We start from the raw sequence: 20,808 nt of genomic DNA, 5'->3' as shown, positions 1-20,808 counted from the left end.
GCCGATTACCGGCATCTCAATGTTTACATGTGACCGGCTGTGATTGGACACAGCCAATCACATGGTTAAAGAGCCGCGGTCGCTCTGTGTCCAAGCAACACGGCGCGCCCATGATCGCCACGTGAGATTGGCCGTTCTGGGCTGCTGTCATATGACGGCATCCTAGAACAAGAGCTGCACCGCCCCGCCGTCATTTGACAGTGGTTGGGCAGCAACAAGTTAAAAACAATATTTTTTTTGCATTTGTACATGTCCCCCAGGGCAGTACTCAGCCCCCCATACCCATGTTATGGCCAATACCTTGCATATAAGCTTTCAAAATGGGCACTTTTTTTTCCAGTTTGGGTCCCATAGGACTATAAGGTCTGAACTTCTACGATGTTCGTGAGTTCTGGCATGAACTCAACCGGAGGGTGTCCGGTCCATCTCTAGCGGTGACATTGATAATCATGACTATCAAAGAGGGCGAATAACACTAACAGGAACAAACAGCAGTAAAAACATGAGAAGAGTTTTAACCCCTTAACCACTCTACCCTAACCTAAAAAAATAGTTTTTCCTTCAGTCATATTTTAACTTTATTTATTCCAGGAAAAGACTGCTGCAATCTAATTGGTGAATCTGGCAGTATCTCATTTTATCATGTCCTTAGTGGTTTTACAGTATAAAATGCTCTGTTACTCGGTGGAATCATTAACACGGTGTAAAATGCACTTCTTTAATATTTTATGTTATAAAAAAAATCTCATTGAAGCTCTTTACTTATTCAGAGACATCCTTGTAAATATATTATTATGTCTAACTATTAATCAATATCAATACCTTCTGTCAATTAGGTATCCTGCACTAAAGGAATCACCATATTTTTGCATAGCACTTCATACACTGAGTGCTGGGTATAAAAATATTACTGTTATATTACAAAATCCCAAGAAATGACTACTTTGTTTGTGAAAATCCCCTCATAGAAAGATGTCTCCGGAACATGTTGTCCCATTTCATCTCAACTTCTATTCCAGGAAAATCTGGAAGATTTTGGATATCCAACCACTTTCTGTCTAGGTGACAATGACCACCAGGCAGTAACATAATGTGGGTTGTAAGTGCCCAGGGCAAGATAAGTAATTTGTGCCCCCTAACCCGTGTACTTTTAGCACATCCTGAGTCCCTTCCACAAGTACTGACCTACCCGATTCCTACGCTGACCTAACTGACCACTACGCTGACCTACCTGACACCTACCCTGATCTACCTGACTACTACATGGACCTACCTGCTTCCTACACAAACCTACCTGACCACTACAGTGACCTACCTGACTACTACACAAACCTACCTGATTCCTACACTGACTTACCTGACCACTACACTGCCGTACATCATTTCCACACTGACCTACTTGATGCCTGCCTGGACTTACCTGATTCCTACCCGGACCAACCTGATTCCTACCCTGACCACTACACTGACCTACCTGATTCCTACACTGACCTACATGATTTCCACACTGACCTACCTGATACCTACACTGAGCTACCTGATTCCTACACAAACCTACCTGATGCTTACACTGACCTACCTGACCACTACACTGACCTACATGATTCCTACATTAACCTACCTGACCAGTACATTGACCTACCTGATCCCTACACTGACCTACCTGAATCCTACCCTGACCTACCTAACCCTTACACTGACCTACCTGATTCCTACACTGACCTATCTGACCACTACAATGACCTACATGATTCCTACACTGACCTAACTGACCTACCTGATTTCTTCACTGACCTACCACTACACTGACCTACTGCATTCCTGCGCTGACCTAACTGACCACTACACTGACCTATCCAATTCCTAAACTGACCTACCTGGCCACAACACTGACCTATCTGACACCTACACTGACCTACCTGATTCCCACACTAACCTACCTGACCACTATATTGACCTAGATGATTCCTACATTAACCTACCGGATTCCTACCCTGACCTACCTGACCACTACACTGACCTACCTGACCAATACACTGACCTATCTGACCACTACACTGACCTACACAATTCCTACACTGACCTACCGGAACACTACACTGACCTACCGGATTCCTACACTGACCACTACACTGACCTACATGATTTCCATGCTGACCTACCTGATTCCTATGACACAATCTGAGTTGTAAGAACTTTCTCCACTTTGGTCTGTGTCTTCTGCACTTCTGACTACATGCAATATGTGTCATGGCAATCTAGTGAATAGGATGTTTGACAGGTGTTGGTGGTGGAAGATACACAGTCACTCCTAACCGTCTCTTACCAGGATTAAGAAGATTTCTTTATCACCTATATCACTTCATTGTTTGGACACTATTTTTATATTTTATTTTTCATTTTCTATTTGGACACCTATATGCACTTGCACTTTATTGCACAAATTATTGATGTATATTGCTAACAATGGTGACACATATGGATTAGCATCACTTTGTGTTTAATTATGTTTGAAACCACGGATTTCACTATAGAGCGCAGTTTACATGAATTACCAAATATTAATTTCTTTTATCACTCATAGCTACTTGCCCATAACGAGCAGCTCTCAGTTTGATTAATTGGTTTAAAACCTTTACCATTTGCGCAGGTTCTGGGTATTTTTACCCTTTTTATTTCTTATATTTCTTGTCAGCACACAAGTTAAAATGTTACTAAACCCACAACAGTAAAAATCTGTCTGTATATGCAGCATAGCATGCTTGTTATACTCTGGAACTTAAAGGGTTAATCCTCTGCATTGTGTAAAAAGGCTGTTTTATCCCGTCTGCATAGATCCTCCTCTTTCTGAAATGTCTAGCTTGGGAAAGCCAGCTAACACACAGGCAACAGCCAACCTGCACATGCCCAGTTGTGTCTTTTATGCTGGAGAGAACAGCTTCTTGTTCTCAGAGATAGTCAGGTCACATGATATTGACATCACACATGTGGGCATGTATACAGGCTGTAGTGAGGAAATCTCCACCTTCCTGATCTCTCAGCAGTTTATGATGTAGCCGTGGTATACAGATCATCCAAAAAGGTATATAGTGGCAATATTTTAATGTAGAAAGAAGATTTATAAGCTGTGGGCGCTGTGAGCACTGTGGGGGGGGGGGGGGGGATTAACTATTTTCATATTACTTTAGTTATTAAACTCAGTAATATGAAAATACATTTTAATGAAGCTGATGTACAAGAACACCAAGATGCTAAGATGTTAAAATCAATAACTTACACCGATTGCATTTAAAATGCTATTAATGAATACAAAGCTGCATTCATTTGGGTCTTTGGATTCTGCCTGCAGGTTTTAAATTGCATTTATGAAAACTATGGCTTATATAAAATGAATCAGCCAATCAAATTCCCCATATAATCTTTTTACTGCAGACAAGAATGGCTCTGATTGGTTGCCACAGACAATCCACCTTTGCACCCATTGCTCCTGTTTTCCTGAAGGTTTTTAAAATAAATTATTACTCATACATTCGCTCTGGGATATTTTTCACCTAAATGTATACTATAAGAAACTCAAAGCAGAGTCGAAAGTAATGCCTCTAATGAAATATTGTAAAGAATAAACTGTAGTTTATTTCTGACAGCACAGTAAATTAACCAGCACAAAAGAATGGCAAGGGGCTGTGTGTACCCCAAGGCACCGTCACACATAATAACATGCACCCTTGACCACCCAAGGAGATGTGCCATGCACGGTCTAAGTGTCTCACCCGGTCCTTCTATGCTGTGCTGCTTTTCCAATTACAACGTGTTGGAAGAGAGGAAAAACTTTGAAGCACTTGCGAAAGAGAGGTCATAAAACACAGCGTACTCATTGTTCCCCCGCAGATATTCCCAAACATTCTCAGTAAAATCAACACACTTTTAGCCGAGAAGTGCCTTGGAATAGATCAAAAACTTAAATCAAGCCTACATTAAGCTTCTCTAGTAAGCTCCAACCATGTAGACAAAGTGGTGGCTTTCTCCGAGACAGGCTGCTGAATTAATCAAGCGGAACTATCTGTGTTTATAAACGTTCAGACTTGTGCCTATATCGCGGCAAGCCCGGACCTGGCACCTCGTTTGCTCCTAAATAAGAGCCAGTCATTTTTCCGTTTACAAGGCAATGGGTTTTTCGAAAAGTCGCACACTAAGATTTTGTTAACTCGATCATTTTTTTTTTCTTTTCATTTAAATTGGGCAACTCAGCAAATTGTTATAGATTCCATAGTCAGATATGCATCTTTAGTTTAAGTGCTGATGTGGTGATCAATGAATTTGTTGTACTTGATCAAAAAAAGGGCCCATCTTCCAGCAAATGTCTGATAAGTGGCCATCGTGTTCGAGAATAGAAACTGATCTGTTGAAAACCTGTCTTTTTCATTTCATTAAATATATACTACTATTTGATATAATTAGATATGGTCAGGGCTTTTTTTCTCAGATAATAGGTACAGGTACTCCCCTCTTCCAAGTCACCCTTTGTCTCTGCCCCCTACCCACCTCTGAGCACTGTCCCTTGGTTCCAGCCCTTACCCACCTCCCAGTGCAAGTATTATATTTTGGTACTAACAAAGCTGTATGGAATTTGTTAAGGATAATAAAAAAAAGCAAAATAAATCCACTGCAGCCAGCAACAATAGACCCCTAAGCAACAATAAATTCCCCAGGAGCAATAGGCCCCCCAACAACAACAGATCCCCCCCAGCAACAATATACCCCCTGCAACAAAGTACAACAACAGATCTACCCCAGGAGCAATAGGCCCACACCAGCAACAATAGACCTCCCAACAGCCAGCATTAATAGATACTCCAGAAGTCAGCAACAATAGACCCATCCCTCAACAGTAGATCCCTCCCAGCAACATAAGAATCCCCTCCCAGCAACAATAGACCCATCCCCCAACAGTAGATCTGTCCAAGCAACATAAGACTTCCCAACAACAATAGACCCCTTCTTCAACAATAGATACCCCAGCAGCCACCATCAATAGGCTTTCCAGCACACCCCTGCACCCCTTGCCATTAAATACATTAAGTGCTGGGTGTGCCCGAACTGCATTCCCCTGCGTTCCTGCTGAAAAAAAGCCCTGGGTATGATAAATATTTAATACATAGTGCTTCTACACTTCACATGTGATTTATATCAAACTGTCTAATAAGAAAGCCCAGCACTAGATCTCCACTTTTTGCAAGAAAACTGAAGATCTAGGCAGCGTATTCTCATCTCAGAGCGGAAGAGGGATATACTTTCCCTGCAAACCAGCACAAGAGCATGATGGCAGGAGTAAACCCTAAAAAGAAGTCAGAGCAGATCCCCTGGCTGCAGACCAGTGAGAACTGATCCAAGTGCTATCTGATCCATATACTCCACTTTTTGAGAAAAATTTGACAAGCAAAAAAAAAATTTCAACCCTGTCCAAGATGAATGCTTATTCCAGACAGATAACATTAGCACTAAAATGTCTTTCAAAGCTGAACTCCAGGCAGAAATTAAACACAATGTAATCCAGGCATACCTGAATTAGAAAATACATTATTTAATTTTGCACACAGGCATTAAAATGTAAATCTCTACATTTTTCGATTCCTGTAACCCTTGCAATGCAGGACATTATGGCTGAAAAGGGGAAGGACAGCTCTAGGAGCAAATCCGGGCTGTATTGCTTAAAGAAATGCTAACACTTTGCTCATTCAGGTCACAGGTAATATAGTATGCACAAGTCTATCCTCTTCCTAGTTATACTTGCCTTTGCAGCTTTTTGTTGCTGATCAACAAATTCAAACACTGTCACATGAGAGGGGCTGACATCATCAATCCTGTGTATAGACCGGCTGGCAGGTGGGGTCTACAGGGGTAGTTGTGTGGTTGTTTGTCATAGCCTCCATGTTTCCCTTTAACTCACCAGGTGTCACATGAGAGGTCTACCCCCCGTGGGTTCTTCTGGGCTATGTTAGGCACTAATACAGGCTTCTGTGGGGGGATACTCAACCTTAAGCTGGACCTCCCCTTCAGAGATGAATGTACACCATGTACACTTGCACTGCAAATGTTCTCCAGTCAACTCTCGGACAATGTACACCTTCACTGTAACTTTTTTTCACAGTCCAACATGCAAAGGCATTATTATTTCCAATTCCCTAACTTTAACTACAGGCTTCAGTTCTGTCCTGGCACGCCTGCAAGGGTGTAGTCCAGCAACTACAGTCCTTCAGAGGCATTATCATGTAAATGTAAATACTTTAGAGGCACAAGCCAGTGCTGGTGTCTTCAGGGCAAACCTCCAAGCTCTACATCTGGACAGTGGGGGATAGCATCCTTCTCCCATTCCTACTTCCCTCTGAATTTCTCTGTGGGGGATTCCCAAAACTCTCTGTCTCCTGGATGGAACTTTTTACCAGATCACTGTCCAATATTTATATACTCCAGTTTATTGGATAGTGGATAGGATAGTGAGCTGGACCCAGAGAAGAACCCACCAAAAGATCAGAGAACCGGGAAAGGCATTAACGTCTACCCTCCCTGCCGGGATGGCACCTGCATAACTATTTCAACCTGCCCACATGGGTAAACTCATACACCATATGTCAAGGAATTTTGCAAATGTTAACACAGAAGGAGCAGCAGGGGAGCAACCGTACATTGAAATGTGGGTTTGAAATTGACTCCATCACCATGCCTTTTATGAGTCACTTTAATTGCCGTGGTGGACCAGCACCTAACCGTGCTTCGTGGCAGAGGTACCAGGATCAAAAGATTGACTGAATAGAATATTATTACTTGACAGGCAAAAGAAATCACACTTGTATTTTCAATATCTATCTATCTATATGTCTGGAGCTGCATTTAACTGAAGCTACTAGTATAAGCATTTCAATCTTTATTTTAGCATCCGGTAATTTAGGACTCAGAAAGTGAAGGTGAAAGAGCAGGACCAGCAGTGTTGTCAGTCTAACACTGGTAGCCAAATGATAACAGGAGAGAGAAGAGTGAGAAGATTGATGGCAACTATCAGGACTTGTGCCTAATCAGACAAGTTCCTGTCCTATCCTACTGCCAACATAAAAGCTGTGCAATAAATAGCAGCATCTCTATGTATAATCATACTAAAGTACTTACCGGGGTGCACTTTGTATTACATTGCTTTTTAACACACTCAATTATGCGGAGTCCTGTGATCGAGTCCATCAGGTCAGTACACTTACAGGACTGGCATCCATCCTCCCACAGGCTTCCAATGCGATACACAATATTTTTACGGACGCAGACCTATACATTGCAAACAAATGACAGTTTTCAGAAGTGAAAAGATTCTACATTTTTCAATTGAATTGCTTTTATTTAACGTAGAACTTTAGCCAAAACCTTTTTTTTTTTCTAGCTTTGAATAATGTAGGGAAGAGTTGAGATTTTGACTCACATTCGGTCCTAGGACAAGATAGTAAGTGAGAGAAATGTTCCCCAAATTGAAGGGAACATTCCACCTTGGCTCTTGTTTCTTAAACAGTAAAAAAGGTAGTTTTTGTCCTGTCCAATTACCACCAGTTACCGGGACAGAAAGTAAGGGTAAATCTTCCAAATGAAGACAAAATCAAATATGACAAAAAACAGAGAGAGGTTTTTACCTTTTGTGCCAGCCTACTCAAAATAAGCAAAATGTTTGGCCTGGTCCCATTTTTAAGTCCAAAGGAACTTTTAGTTTAAATAAAGCTAAATACAATCTAAGGTCTAAGATGCCACATGCTTAGTCTAGAGCGCTTGAATTATTGTGCAAAGTGTTACAGCTAATTTTTTTTTTTTAAAACAGCTACAACCTCAAAAGAACCGGCTGTTCCCAGGCAGCATAATGTAGTAGAGAATGACCCTTACTCTCTGTGTGGAAGCAGTGGCATCTCTGCAGCCCTGCTATCAGTAAAGCTCAGGGAACATGGTCATTGGAAATGTCAAGCTCAGACTTTGCTGAGGGGGGTGCCAGATCTTTGCAGAGAGAACACTGCTTCTATACACAGAGAAAATGTTGTTCTTTGCATCATACTGCCAAGAGACAGTTTTTTCTATGTAGGCTTTCGATGCTTTTTTTGAAGAGATTGAAGTATAAGACTTTGCACTGTTTTTTTTTTCCCCAACATTGAGTGAGGGTGGCTTTCATCAGGCATGTACAGGGGCAGACTGACCATTCGGCCACTCGGGCACTGCCCGAGGGCCCCAGGCCACTAGGGGGCCCCATCAGGGTTGCCAGCCTCAGTAAAACCAGGGACAGTATGTAAAAATCGGTGTTTTTTTTACATCTGACTCTGAAATGTCCCTTACCGACATCCTTTTGATCTAAAAATCCTGAGATTATAGCTGCCGCACCTCTCCAGTACCTTCTCAGCCAATAGTAACATGTATGTGTATACTGTGTGTACATGTATGTGTATACTGTGCGATTGTATTCTGTGTGGCCCCATAATCTCTGATTGCCTGGGGGCCCCATAATCTCCTATTCTCCAGGGACCCCATGAGTTGTCAGTCCGCCCCTAGGCATGTAGGATCCTGTGTAAGAATGACAAAGCCAGGTTGTCCTCTCTTTCATAGGGAGGGGCTGAGTTCCACCTCAGTACCTTACCCCGCAGTCTAGTTAATCTGATCTCCCTGCTTTTCAGGTCTATCTAACAGCATAGTACTGAGCTGGGAAAACGTACTGCACTTACTTGGTATGAAATTGAATTATTATTAAGATTATACATTTTTCATGTGTAATTTATTAATGAACATATAAATATCAGTAAAAGGTCTAATTTGTAAATATTTTCCCATATTTTAATTAGAAATCATCTTTAACAATATTGGGTTCTCCTTGCTGTGATAAATGGCAGCACTTCTCACCTGATCTGCAGTACAGGTAACGGTGGAGCAGCCACACTCATCAGTCAGAATGGAGGAGATGTATCCAGGTGGACAGGTATTTGTGGAGTTGGAACACATACAGCTGCATTTATACTCATTACAACACTTTGTGCTAGTCGTTGTCAGCTTCTTATGGGATGGACAGGTTGGGGGTACAGGACATGCTTCAACTTTGCACTCTATTAACATAAAACAAATGGCATTATAATTAAAGCTAACCACTGTAGAGGATTTTTAAACAGAGGGTATCTGAGGCATTGTATAGTCCATGTCACAATTGCAATTTTGTAAAGTTGGTCTTTGGATATGAGCTACCTTTTATGCTCATAATCCGGGAAGTCTCTTTTGGTGGAACTGCTGTTCTGCTGAGCTTCCAGAATGTCTTCCAGAAATGTCTTTAAATGTCTTTAAAGTGAACCTGTGCCCAGATTATGCACACTATAGTATGTGAATAATTGAACATGATGAAACAAGCCTTCACTCACCTCTGTAGCTATAAGTATTGTTGAGAAATGTGTCAAGTTTCACAACAGAGGCAATGAAAATAAATGTTCCTATTACTTTCATTGCACTATAATGTTGGCAGGCTGCCATCCATCTAATGTAAACAAACAGTAGGTGTTTCTAGAGACTGACAGAAACTTGACTTTAGAGTCTTTGTTGAGATGTTTGAGAATTCATTATTTAATATTACAAACAGCTAGAGAGCTCAGTGAGAGCTTTTCTTGCTTGTTAAGAATTTGATAGTACTTTTTAATGTCCATAGGTCAAAGTGTATAGTTTTATGTGTGCTTAGATATATATATACTCTAAAAGGCTAAACGTTTGTGAACTAATATGAAACATATCCAACAATAATACTTGCCATTATTATATTCTATCTATGAAAGATGAATTCTGATTTGTTGCTGTGGGTCATTGTACATTTATTTCCTTACTAAGTAGGCTTGAAGGTTCTCAAAAATGTCACTAACATATTATTAAGTACCATTTACTATTTAGATATCACAGAATAGTTTACATATTTTTGTGATATACATCTATACATTCCGCTACATAAGACATATATTAGACACATACAGATGCCTCCTAAAACAGTACAGTAACACTTGATTTTGAAAACCATCACTGAGATAGAAGAAACAGCGCCATCTTCTGGAGGAGAAAAATCTCTGCAACTTTTTATGTGATCCCAGCCAAGTATTGGGCACAAAACATAATCTAGAGGCATATAATCAATTTAGAAATGTTATACATAATACAGAAGGGTGTCAAGAAGACTATGGATGATCAAAACCAAGAAACATACACAATATCTTTAACATTTTTGCTAAATATAATAGTTGGCAAATGTGTCAATACATTTTAACCCATGAGTGTGCGTGCAGTCAACAGATTAACAATATTGGAAGCCCAAAAAGAAAAGCCTATTCTAGATGGATATTTATGCAGCAGATCTGAGGTATGACAAAAAAAAAAATCAAAGGATCTACTCCAGATACATTTTGAGCTTGCCATATTCAACATCTGGAACCGATCCTTTATTTTTTCTTTTTTTATTCCCTCCCCAAATCTTCATAAACATCAGCCCAGTATAGGTGTTTTCTACAGTATTTCCCAAACCCCGCTGAAGGGAGATCCTTTGAATACCTGAGCTGGAGCTGTGTGCAGGCAGCCTATGTTACACTCTGGGGACACAGCGGCTGTATGAACACAGCCACAGGTCCTAATTTGACAGGCATGTGAGTCGGCTCTCACCTGCACACCTGTCAAATTAGGACCTGCGACTGTATTTTTATAGTCCCTGTGTACCCAGAGAGTAACAGGTAGTTCCAGCCACATGAACAAACCACTTATATACACTTTATGGGTCAGAGAATCCGTATAAATGATTCCTTAATTTTTTTTCTATTATTTTCACAATTTGTATTATTATTTTTTTCTTAGCCCTGTTGGTGGGCTTGTAAAATATTAGGGGTCTAAACAGACCCATGATGCAGAGGTGTAACAAGAACCTTCAGGGCCCCATTGCACCAACAGGAGGGGGAATGTGTGACATGAGGGGGGGCATGTGACAGGAGGGAGGGGCCGTGTGACAGGAGGGGTGCAGCATGAAAATAGGGGGACGGTATGACAGGAGGGGGGACAGGAGGGGGGCAGTGTGATAGGAGGGGGGCAGTATGACATCGGGGGCAGTATGACAGCAGGGAGGTGGCAGTGTGACAGCTGGGGGCAGTATGACAGGAGGGGAGCAGTATGAAAATAGGGGGCTCGTGTGACAGGAGGGGGGGCAAGGTGACAGGAGGGGGGCAGTATGACATCAGGAGATGCAGTATGACAGCAGGGGAGGCAGTATAACAGTAGGGAGGTGGCAGTGTGACTGCTGGGGGGCAATATGACAGGAGGAGGGGGCAGTGTGACAGGAGGGGGGCACTGTGACAGAAGAGGGGCAGGGAATCCATTTGTGCACTCGGCATGGAAGCAAGACTTACCCGGCAGCAGCCCAGAGTTGTGGGAGTCAGAGTCCAGGGGGCGGAGCTGAGAGGTGGATCACTGGATAGGAGGGGTGGTGTGGTGGAGTGGCTTATAGAAGAACCAAACCCCTCCATTATCCTCCTGGCTCCTGCAGCCTCTGAAAGCCCGCTTCTCTCCCTCTCGTAGGCATTCAGCGACTGCAGGAGCCAGGAGGATAATGTAGGGGTTCTTCTATAAGCCGCTCCACTGTGCTGCCCCTCCTATCCAGGAGCAGACAAATCTGACAGGGGAGTCGCAAGGGCTCCCTGAAGCATGAGGCCGGGTCGCAGTTGTGATTCCTGCAACCCCTATAGGTACGCCCCTGCAATGATGTTTTACTTTTGAGACAGAAAGGAATTGAGGACATAGATCCCAATCCTTTGTCTGAAGCTCTCGGCTGCACTGCAGATAGATGAACAGGAAGCACTCTGTACAGAGGCTCCTGTTCATTCATAAACTGAAGCATAGTAAACACAGTTTGAATGAACACAGTGAGCGATCATATCGGATTACTTCATGAAAGGAAGGGGCTGGCAAACATGATGTATTTGCTACGATGATCCCCCTGTGTTTGTCAGCGAAGAGGGAAGTTGACAGTGCTGTAGGGGAAAAGGGCACAGAGGAGTTCCGGGCAGCAGAGGGAATGGGATCCTGGACAGGATAAGAAGATCAGTGCAGCGCATGGGTGCATTTGCTGGAGCTGATCCCCTATAGTTCACTTCTGCAGCAGCTGAAAGCCAATGGGAGTGAGAAAAGAGAAAGCCAGCAGCACTGTGAGGGACAGATGCATACAAAAGGGCCTGGGCAGCAGGGGGATCAGATTGTGAACAGGAGAGGGATCAACAGCGCGGGGGGTTATTATTGGGACCAATTTACCTGTATGGCTCTTCCTGCTGCAGCTGAAAGCTGGCTTATCCTTCTCTCCCTCACCTGCAGCAGGGAGAGCCATACAAGGGAACCATTCAAAACCCTGCCACTAAGGTGAGGTTGTAAAAGACAGTTTCATGTCACAGGCCATACACCATGGGAAGACTGAGCACAGCAACAAGGCATAAGGTAGTTATACCCATTTACTGTCCACAGAAGTCTGGCCAGAAATGGTCCTTCATGGAAGAATTGTGGTCAAAAAGCCATGCCTCTGACATGGAAACAAGGCTAAGCGACTCAACTATGCATGAAAACATAGGAACTGTTGTGCAGAAAAATAGGAGCAGGTGCTTTAAACTGATGAGTCAAAATGTAAAATATTTATCTGTAGCAGGAGGCAGTTTGTTCAGGAGGGGCTGGAGAGCAGTACAATATTATAATGTGTGTCTGCAGGCAACAGTGAAGCATGGTATAGGATCCTTGCAAGTTTGGGGTTGGGGTTCTGCAAAAGAAGTTGAAGATTTGCACTTCTTCCTCTGAAAGCATTCTTAGTTTACAAACTTTTTACACCTGCCTAAAACTTTTGCACAGTACTGTATATGCATCTTTATTAAACGGGTTAGTAAGCATAGGTGTTAGGAGGGGAGGGGGGAGCGAGCATTTTAAAGAATAGGTAGAGTTATCCTGGAATTCTACTTTAATGGCTCTCTTATAAATTTTTCTATTTGAAATTTTTTTCTACTGTGCCTTTCTGCCCCCTTTTAATGAGCCTCTGATTTCCACCCCTAACTTCCATGTGTTTAGAATGAGCAGTGCAAATACTTGTAGTTATGTGCACTGCTCTATGCACACTACAAATCCCATAGTCTATTGTAGCCTCCAATTTATCTAGGGAGCGAACAAGAGAGGGTGGCTATGTTCCTACTAACCATGGGACCATGGAGAACGAACATAGCCACCCTCTAACTGGAAGTCAGATCTGAGCAGAAAAGAAATTAAAAAAAAGGCTGAGGGCAATATAATGTACTTATTTGAGTTAAAAAGATTACTTGAATATAATTTTTTTTATAAACCAGATTTTTATGTCACTTTACCCTACCACAAGCACAGGGAGAACATTCAAAGTCCAGGAGGAAGTGCCCTGCGTGGGATTCAAACCAATGTTGCAGAGCAGGAGAGGTAACCGGTACTCACGGTTGGTAGATCTTGCACGACAATCAGACAGTAACATGCGTGATGAAATCTGCTCACTCTGATGACAAAGTAATCAGGGGGCGTGTTTTTCATTAAAACTACTTGCCTTTACAGAGTATCATGTTTTCTGTCTCTTTAAGCTAGGAGGTACGTCAGGTCATCATTGGAACTGTTGCTCACAGCAACCAAATTCCCTGATTAGTGTCAGAGATAAGACCCGGTTGGGGTCTCCTAAAGGCGAGAGCTTCCCCTTTGCTCCGATTTCATGGGTTTGCAGACTTTCAAAGCTGAAAATGTTTCCTGATTTTATACATAGATATACATTTTCAGTAGGTGTGACTGGTGGAGCAGCTGTAGTATTTGACAGCCAGTCTAGTGTACACTCAGTAACATATGCTTGTCCGCTGGTCCAGGATCTCTGGAGTTTTCCCAACTTTCCCGTGTGAAAAGCCTTGCTCGTGGTGTTATTGCCTCGCTGTGGAAGCTCACTGCATTGGAATGTGTGGAGCAAATCCTCAGCCAAGCTGGTGGTATGGAACTGGGGTTTGGTGAATAATACACTGGGATAAAGGGAATGAAGGCTTTTCACAGCAACATATAAAATGAAGCGAATTCAAACCAAAAGGTCAACTGTTGAAAGACGCCTCTTAGTAAACGGAGCCCTGTAACAAGCAGCGGAACATGGATTTTTCCAGAAATCCCTATTTATGGCAGTTAAAGTATTAGGTTTACCTAAATAATACCAGCCAGATCAATGGGAATAAATGCAGAATCACACACACAAATATACAGTATATTATATACTGTATGTGTGTGTGTGTGTGTGTGTGTGTGTTTGTGTGTGTTGTGATAGACTAACAGTAAAATAATATCATTTCAAACAACTTGATGATGATGATATCAAATATGCCTGTAATTGTAATTACTGCAACAGTACAATATATTTTAGAGTGATATATATGTATATATAGATATAGATATATATATATATATAGATATATATCTCTACAGTGCATGTGTGTATATATACAGTGCCTTGAAATTTTTCACATTTTACAATTTAAAACTTAAATGTATTTTATTGGGATTTTATGAGATAGACCAACACAAAAGTGGCACATAATTGTGAAGTAGAAGGAAAACGGTAAATGGTTTTAACTTTTTTTTTTTTTTTTATAAATATCTGAAAAATGTGGCGTGCATTTGTATTCAGTCACCTTTACTCTGATACCCATAACTAAAATCGAATGGAACCAATTGCCTTCAGAAGTCTCCTAATTAGTAAATAGAGTCACCTGTGTGTAATTTAATCTCAGTATAAATACAGCTTTTCTGTGGAGCCCTCAGAGGTTTGTTATAGAACCTTAGTGAACAAACAGCATCATAAAGGGCAAGGAACACAGCAGACAGATCAGGGATAAAATTGTGGAGAAGTTTAAAGTAGAGTTAGGTTCTAAAAAAATATTCCAAGCATTGAACATCTCACGGAGCACTGTTCAATCCCTCATCTTGGAATGGAAAGACTATGGCACAACTGCAAACCTACCAAGACATGGCTGTCCACCTAAACTGACAGGCCAGGCAAGGAGAGCATTAATCAGAGAAGCAGCCAAGAGGCCCATGGTAACTCTGGAGAAACTGCAGAGATCCACAGGTGTGAGACTCTGTCCAGAGGACAACTATAAGTCATGCACTTCTCAAATCTGGCCTTTATGGAAGACTGGCAAGGAGAAAGCCATTGTTGAAGGAAAGCCATAAAATGTCCCATTTGCAGTTTTCGAGAAGCCATGTGGGGACACAGCAAACGTGTGGAAGAAGGTGCTCTAGTCAGGTGAGACCAAAATGTACCTTTTTGTCCTTAAAACAAAACGCTATGTGTAGCAGAAAGCTAAACACTGCACATCACCCTGAACAGACCATTCCCATCGTAAAACATGGTGGTGGCAGCATCATGTTGTGGGGATGTTTTTGCTCAGCAGGGACAGGGAAGCTGGTCAGTGTTGATGGGAAGGGCAATCTTAGAAGAAAACCTGTTGGAGTCTGCAAAAGACTTGAGACTGGGGAACATGTTCCCCTTCCAGCAGGTCAATGACCTTGAACATACAGCCAGAGCTACAATGGAATGGTTTAGAGCAAAGCATATTCATGTGTTAGAATGGGAAACACAAAAGGCAACACTCTATGGGTACAGTCAGAAAGTACATGTAGACCAGTAGCTAAATAAAAGCCAGTTTATTGCACAAAAATGGTAAATAACCACTGTGGAAGTCTGTAAAAAAACTGTAGGATATTGAGAAGAATGCAGCAATTAGTCATAAGAGCATAAATACATGTAGCAATTGAAATTGTTAAAATGTTATGATATTAAATGCCAAAAACGGTACCACAATGACATCCAGGTAGGAGGGGGTTAACATTATCCAGGTGGCTTGCTAGTAGGACGCAGAGAATGGAAAACCTGAACCCCATTGAAAGCAATGACTACCCAATGGGAAAAGAATGATAGTCAGCTCCCTGCCTTCAAGCTGGACATCAGGCTCCGTTGGTGTCCAGGATGGAAACTGTGTCGAGCAGCAGGCAGTGGAATTTATTGACAAAGCTCATGTGCGCCAAACATGTTAGTCCCGGCAACCCAGAGCTTGCAGTCCACCACCTCACACGAGCTTCCTCTCCCCTTCACATCTGGAAGCAGCCCCAACAACACCCAGCATGCCCCCAGATGTCACCTGGTGTTATCCCCTCCCCCCATAGTCCTCCCTCAGTACAGACCCTCCTCCATCAGTACAGACCCCCCTGGACAAACCAGCCCCACCTGTACCCACCCAGGACAACTCAACCCCCTCCATCTGTACAGACCCCCTCCAGGAGTACAGACCCCCCAGGAGTACAGACTCCCCCCAGGACAATTCACCCCCAAGGAGTTCAACCCCCCCCCCCCCCCAGGAGAACTCTTCCTTAACTGGTCTTCTGTAAAATGGCGACGGAGACAGAAAGGACTTCTAGCGGCGGCAAGGGAAAAAAAAAACAAGTTGGCAAGTATAGTATGCATTCCTCATTCTCCCCGGGCCTCACTCGGCTGCGGGCACCATAGTGCCCACATGGGTCGCTTTGGAGGTAGTTCTGCCACTGATTGCAGTTCACAGATACTCTCCATCCAATCTGACAGAGCTTGAACTATTTTGCAAAGAAGAATGGGCAAAAATGTCACTCTGTAGATGTGCAAAGCTGCTGGAGACATCCCCAAAAAGACGTGCAGCTGTAATTGCAGCGAAAAAGTGGTTCTAGAAAGTATTAACTGAGGAGGGGCTGAATACAAGCGCATGCCACACTTTTCAGAGGTTTGTAAAAAATGTTGAAAACCATTTATCATTTTCCTTCACTTCACAATTATGTGCCACTTTGTGTTGGTCTATCATATAAAATCCCAATAAAATAAATTTACGTTTTTGCTTGTAACATGACAAAATGTGGAAAATTTCAAGGGGTATGAATACCTTTTCGAGGCATTATAATATATATATACACATACACACACAGTATATCGCTAGAGTATTTAAAGATAAATTATATACATGAAGCGTACCACATCTATAGATCGGCGTGCATTCTCCAGGGTTGGTAAGTACAGGTGCCATTCCATCTTCACAGTGTGGTATAGGAGGTAAGGTACAGGTACTCTTATCACAAACTGTGGAAAAAAATAAAGGAAAAACAATTTTAACAAAATGACATATTGGGTATCATAGCATTGATTAAGATTGTCAAAGAAGAACTATTTTTTTAACTTTTTTTTTCTCCACACACACAAATGCACACACACTTTTCTTAATCAATTTATTGCGGGACTGGGACTATATCCATACCTCTGGTGCCCCAAACAAAGGTATAAATATGTCAAAGGGATTTATAATCAATAATGCATCTTTAGTGTACAGCTATCTAAACCTCAAGGAAAATCTATTGTACTAACTGGACCGACACATCCTGGGAAATTCCCCTAGTGTAGTTCTCAAGCTGCCATTATCAATTACATGAAGTTGAAGCTTAATCAGCTTATATTTTGCTTTCTGTGTGTCATTGCCCCCTCTCAATAACATGCTAATGACATTTTTAAATAAAACCTTTTAATTTTCAATACATACTTTATATTATGGTCTTCACTGGGTCTCTGTATTTCTGTATTCAATGGAGGCAGATCATGGCAGCAGGAGGGGTTAGTAGGGTGCCCCCTGCCTCAGTAATCCCCCCAAGAGCCCTCAGCCCCGATGAGGACAGTGGATTGGCTCTTTGGAAGTGTTATGCAAATATCCAAATGTCTTGATGGGCAGCTGTCAGTCTGGAAGAGTGGGTGTTCCTATGCAGGCTGCATTTGCGTGTAGACCACCCTAAGTAATGTCCACATTTGATGCCTTTGCCTCCATGAATGAACTGAAATTTAGTGAATGAAAGGGGCAGTCATGCCTGGAGGGAAAATGTTAGATGATGGTGGATGTCCTCCAGCCAGGAAATGAGAATCTATCTGGCTTGCTGTAGTTTACAGTGTGCAGAGAAATTATAGTGAACATTCTCAGTACAAGAGAGGAGCCTGTACAAGTGTGCAAGACTGACGGTAAGGCTGGAGTTCAGCCTTAAAGTAAGGTTACCACTTGTTCCCGTTTCCCAAGGGCAGTCCCCTTTTCCCCTCTTTTTCACCACAGTACCCTTTAGTGGTGGGACCTCTTTAGTAGAGTACCCCCTTAGCTGTTTGTTTCTACAGTGTCCCTGTCTCTTTGTTTAATCGTTCGGAAAAACAAAGTGAAATGGGCTCTTAGGAAGGAAATATAGGTGTTGAAGTAAATCTGATGTAAAACATACAAAGAATCAAAGGAGTATAATCCAACTAGGCTCAAAGACAGTCCTCAACAAAGCCCCAACATAACAAGTAGAGCCTGGAGGGCCTCAGTTTCACACCTAGCCAATAGATTAAGACTCTGCATGTCTACCTGACAAACATTTTCCAACATATCTGAGAGGAAGGAAGGTAAAATTTGTCAAATGAAGGGATTAAGGAAGACTTCTGAAATGTTTGTATGTAAGGAGTGATTTTTTAAATTACGAAATAATATCGCTTTGTTCATTGTTATGGCAACCTCACGGGAAGAGGTCTGTTTACCGTCCAGGATGAGAAAAACATCAAGTAGCCCGACAATATTAACCTGTAGGAACAGGATGCAACCTTTCGCTGTATATAAAATACAACACAAATCCTCACCTTACCCTCGGGTCCTTCTCTAAAGTCTCGCCCAAGTCTTTAATAACAAAGCAGTAGGATATTCAGAGGTGTAGAAATGATTATGAATTGTCAAACAAAACATGTAAAGAAATAAAACTGAATAATATATTCCTGACGGAATGCAAGACGGAAGGCAAAAAGTGATTCGGTGATTCTCATACATGAACTAACAGCTATTAATGAGAAAAATAACACATTTTGCATACGAGGGATCGGTTTTTAATAAGTGCACTTTATAGGAATGTGAATTGTTAGCTGTATAAAACAATTCTGAAGTAAATCTTACCAATTTTTTTTATATTAACTATTGTAAATAGAAAAGGGTAACTTCAGAATTTTTATTTTTTATTTTGCATAAAGTAGGGGAGGGTAAATTTTAAATAATTAGTTCACCTTTACCACAAACTGCTTATGAAGGTAAGGGGCACGTGTGGATAAAAACAAACTGTTCAGCTTTGATCAAAGTTGAATAATGCCCTTTGATAATACGGTAGGTGTAGGCCATTCACTTACCCCTCGAAGCCTGACTGACAAACTCATCCTGTCTTGCTGCTAGGATGCTGCTATGACACTCCCAGCCACTTTAAACCCTTTTGCATACACAATCTCTCCCCTGTCACAGGAGCTCTGAGCTCAGTGATGCTGTGACAGAGGAGATAGTGGGCACCACACATGTTGCGGGGTATCTGAGTGCTTTCTCCTGTGATGGGGGGGGCGGTAACAGCTGAGAATCTTTTAGCAATATCCTAGTAACAAGGCAGGATGGGATTATGCCATCTGTGGAAGTTTTTGGCCAGGAATTGGGAGGTATGTAAAAGGCCTACACTTATGGCAAGTGTATTTTTCAACTGTATTTTTATCCTCTGGTGCCACTTACCTGCATAATAAGTTTTTTTCGTAAAGGTAAAATATTATTAGGGAATATTAGGCCCTTGGAGCCATGATGAAAGGAGGCCCCTCACTGGTGGCCATAATATATGCTTCTTGGCCCAAGCTGTCTTGATAAGTAAATAAAGCTAAAAGCTATTGGCTGCCACGCCCATGGAGAAAAGTTGAGGTGGACAACATAAAGTGTATGTAGGGGCATTACCCAAATTACCCCCAGACAGCCTCTAGAGCACGCGCCAACATGATTTTTTTCTTCCATTTCCTTCCTATAGCAAAAACAGCTTCTATTACTCCCTGTAATGCCATTACCAGGCTTAAAAAATATTTCTAACACAGCCGAGTAGGATAAGAAAGAAAGCTATTGGGATATTTGTTGAAAAAGTACTGTATTTAAAATGTACTTGTTATAACTTTGAATATTATTATTATTATTATTATACAGGTTTTATATAGCGCTAACAGTTTGCTCAGCGCTTTACAACAGGAGTATAAAATTGTTATTGGAAAAAATATATATTTCTTTTGGGAGGTCAGTTCCTACTGATGCAAGCATGCTTCCAGAACTACATCTTCTAAGAGCCCCTTCCCTACACACAGTTTATGGACAGGCTCTTTGGCTTCAAGGCAGCAGCACTGTTACTGGGAATCGAATCAATGTATTTATGAAGCAGAGCACAGAGAGGTGGGGGACAGGCAAAGTTCTGTAGTCTAGCAGGCAGGGCTAAAAATATTGTAAGGAAAATGTAATTTCAGGCACTATGGCACTGTGCTGTCAGTCCACACAGGAAGTTAGAAGCATGCTGCCTATCTAGATCCATTTATTTTGGTGTACTTGCAGTGTTTTTAAAGGGATAATGGAGAAAGGTAAATGCGTTAAAGAGATATATTGAATAAAACATTTTCTTTCATTTGGCCATAACATACACTGTAAGAGCCAACAGTGGCAGTCACACTGAACTGAGGTTTCCCAAGCAAATTACCTGAGGTTCCTTACACTGACCTAAGGTTCCTCATCTTGACCTGAGGTGCCTACAGCAAATTCGCATCCATACTATCTGTACTTTAAGCAAAATTTCGAGTTTTAATTTCCCTCGAAAATCTGATTTTGCCCTTTTGGTTAAATGCATGGGGGTCAATAGGGA

General features: G+C 41.8%; 1 protein-coding gene across 1 annotated transcript in view; it reads right to left on the bottom strand.

Annotated features, from left to right (window-relative positions):
- Positions 1 to 20,808, bottom strand: part of VWF (von Willebrand factor) — a 271,073-nt gene that overhangs the window by 41,208 nt on the left and 209,057 nt on the right. Inside the window, exons 41-43 of the mRNA XM_077468547.1 lie at positions 17,090 to 17,194; positions 8,911 to 9,110; positions 7,162 to 7,311 (exon numbers count right to left, since the gene is read on the bottom strand). Coding sequence (XP_077324673.1) covers positions 7,162 to 7,311; positions 8,911 to 9,110; positions 17,090 to 17,194 — 455 coding nt within the window. The remainder of the gene's footprint in view (positions 1 to 7,161; positions 7,312 to 8,910; positions 9,111 to 17,089; positions 17,195 to 20,808) is intronic.

Source organism: Lithobates pipiens, unplaced genomic scaffold, assembly GCF_037356315.1.
Source record: "Lithobates pipiens isolate NorthernLeopardFrog02 unplaced genomic scaffold, aLitPip1_a1.2 Scaffold_8, whole genome shotgun sequence".
NCBI lineage: Eukaryota > Metazoa > Chordata > Amphibia > Anura > Ranidae > Lithobates > Lithobates pipiens.
Note: the sequence above shows the minus strand (reverse complement) of the source record. Positions and strands in the feature narration are given on the sequence as shown.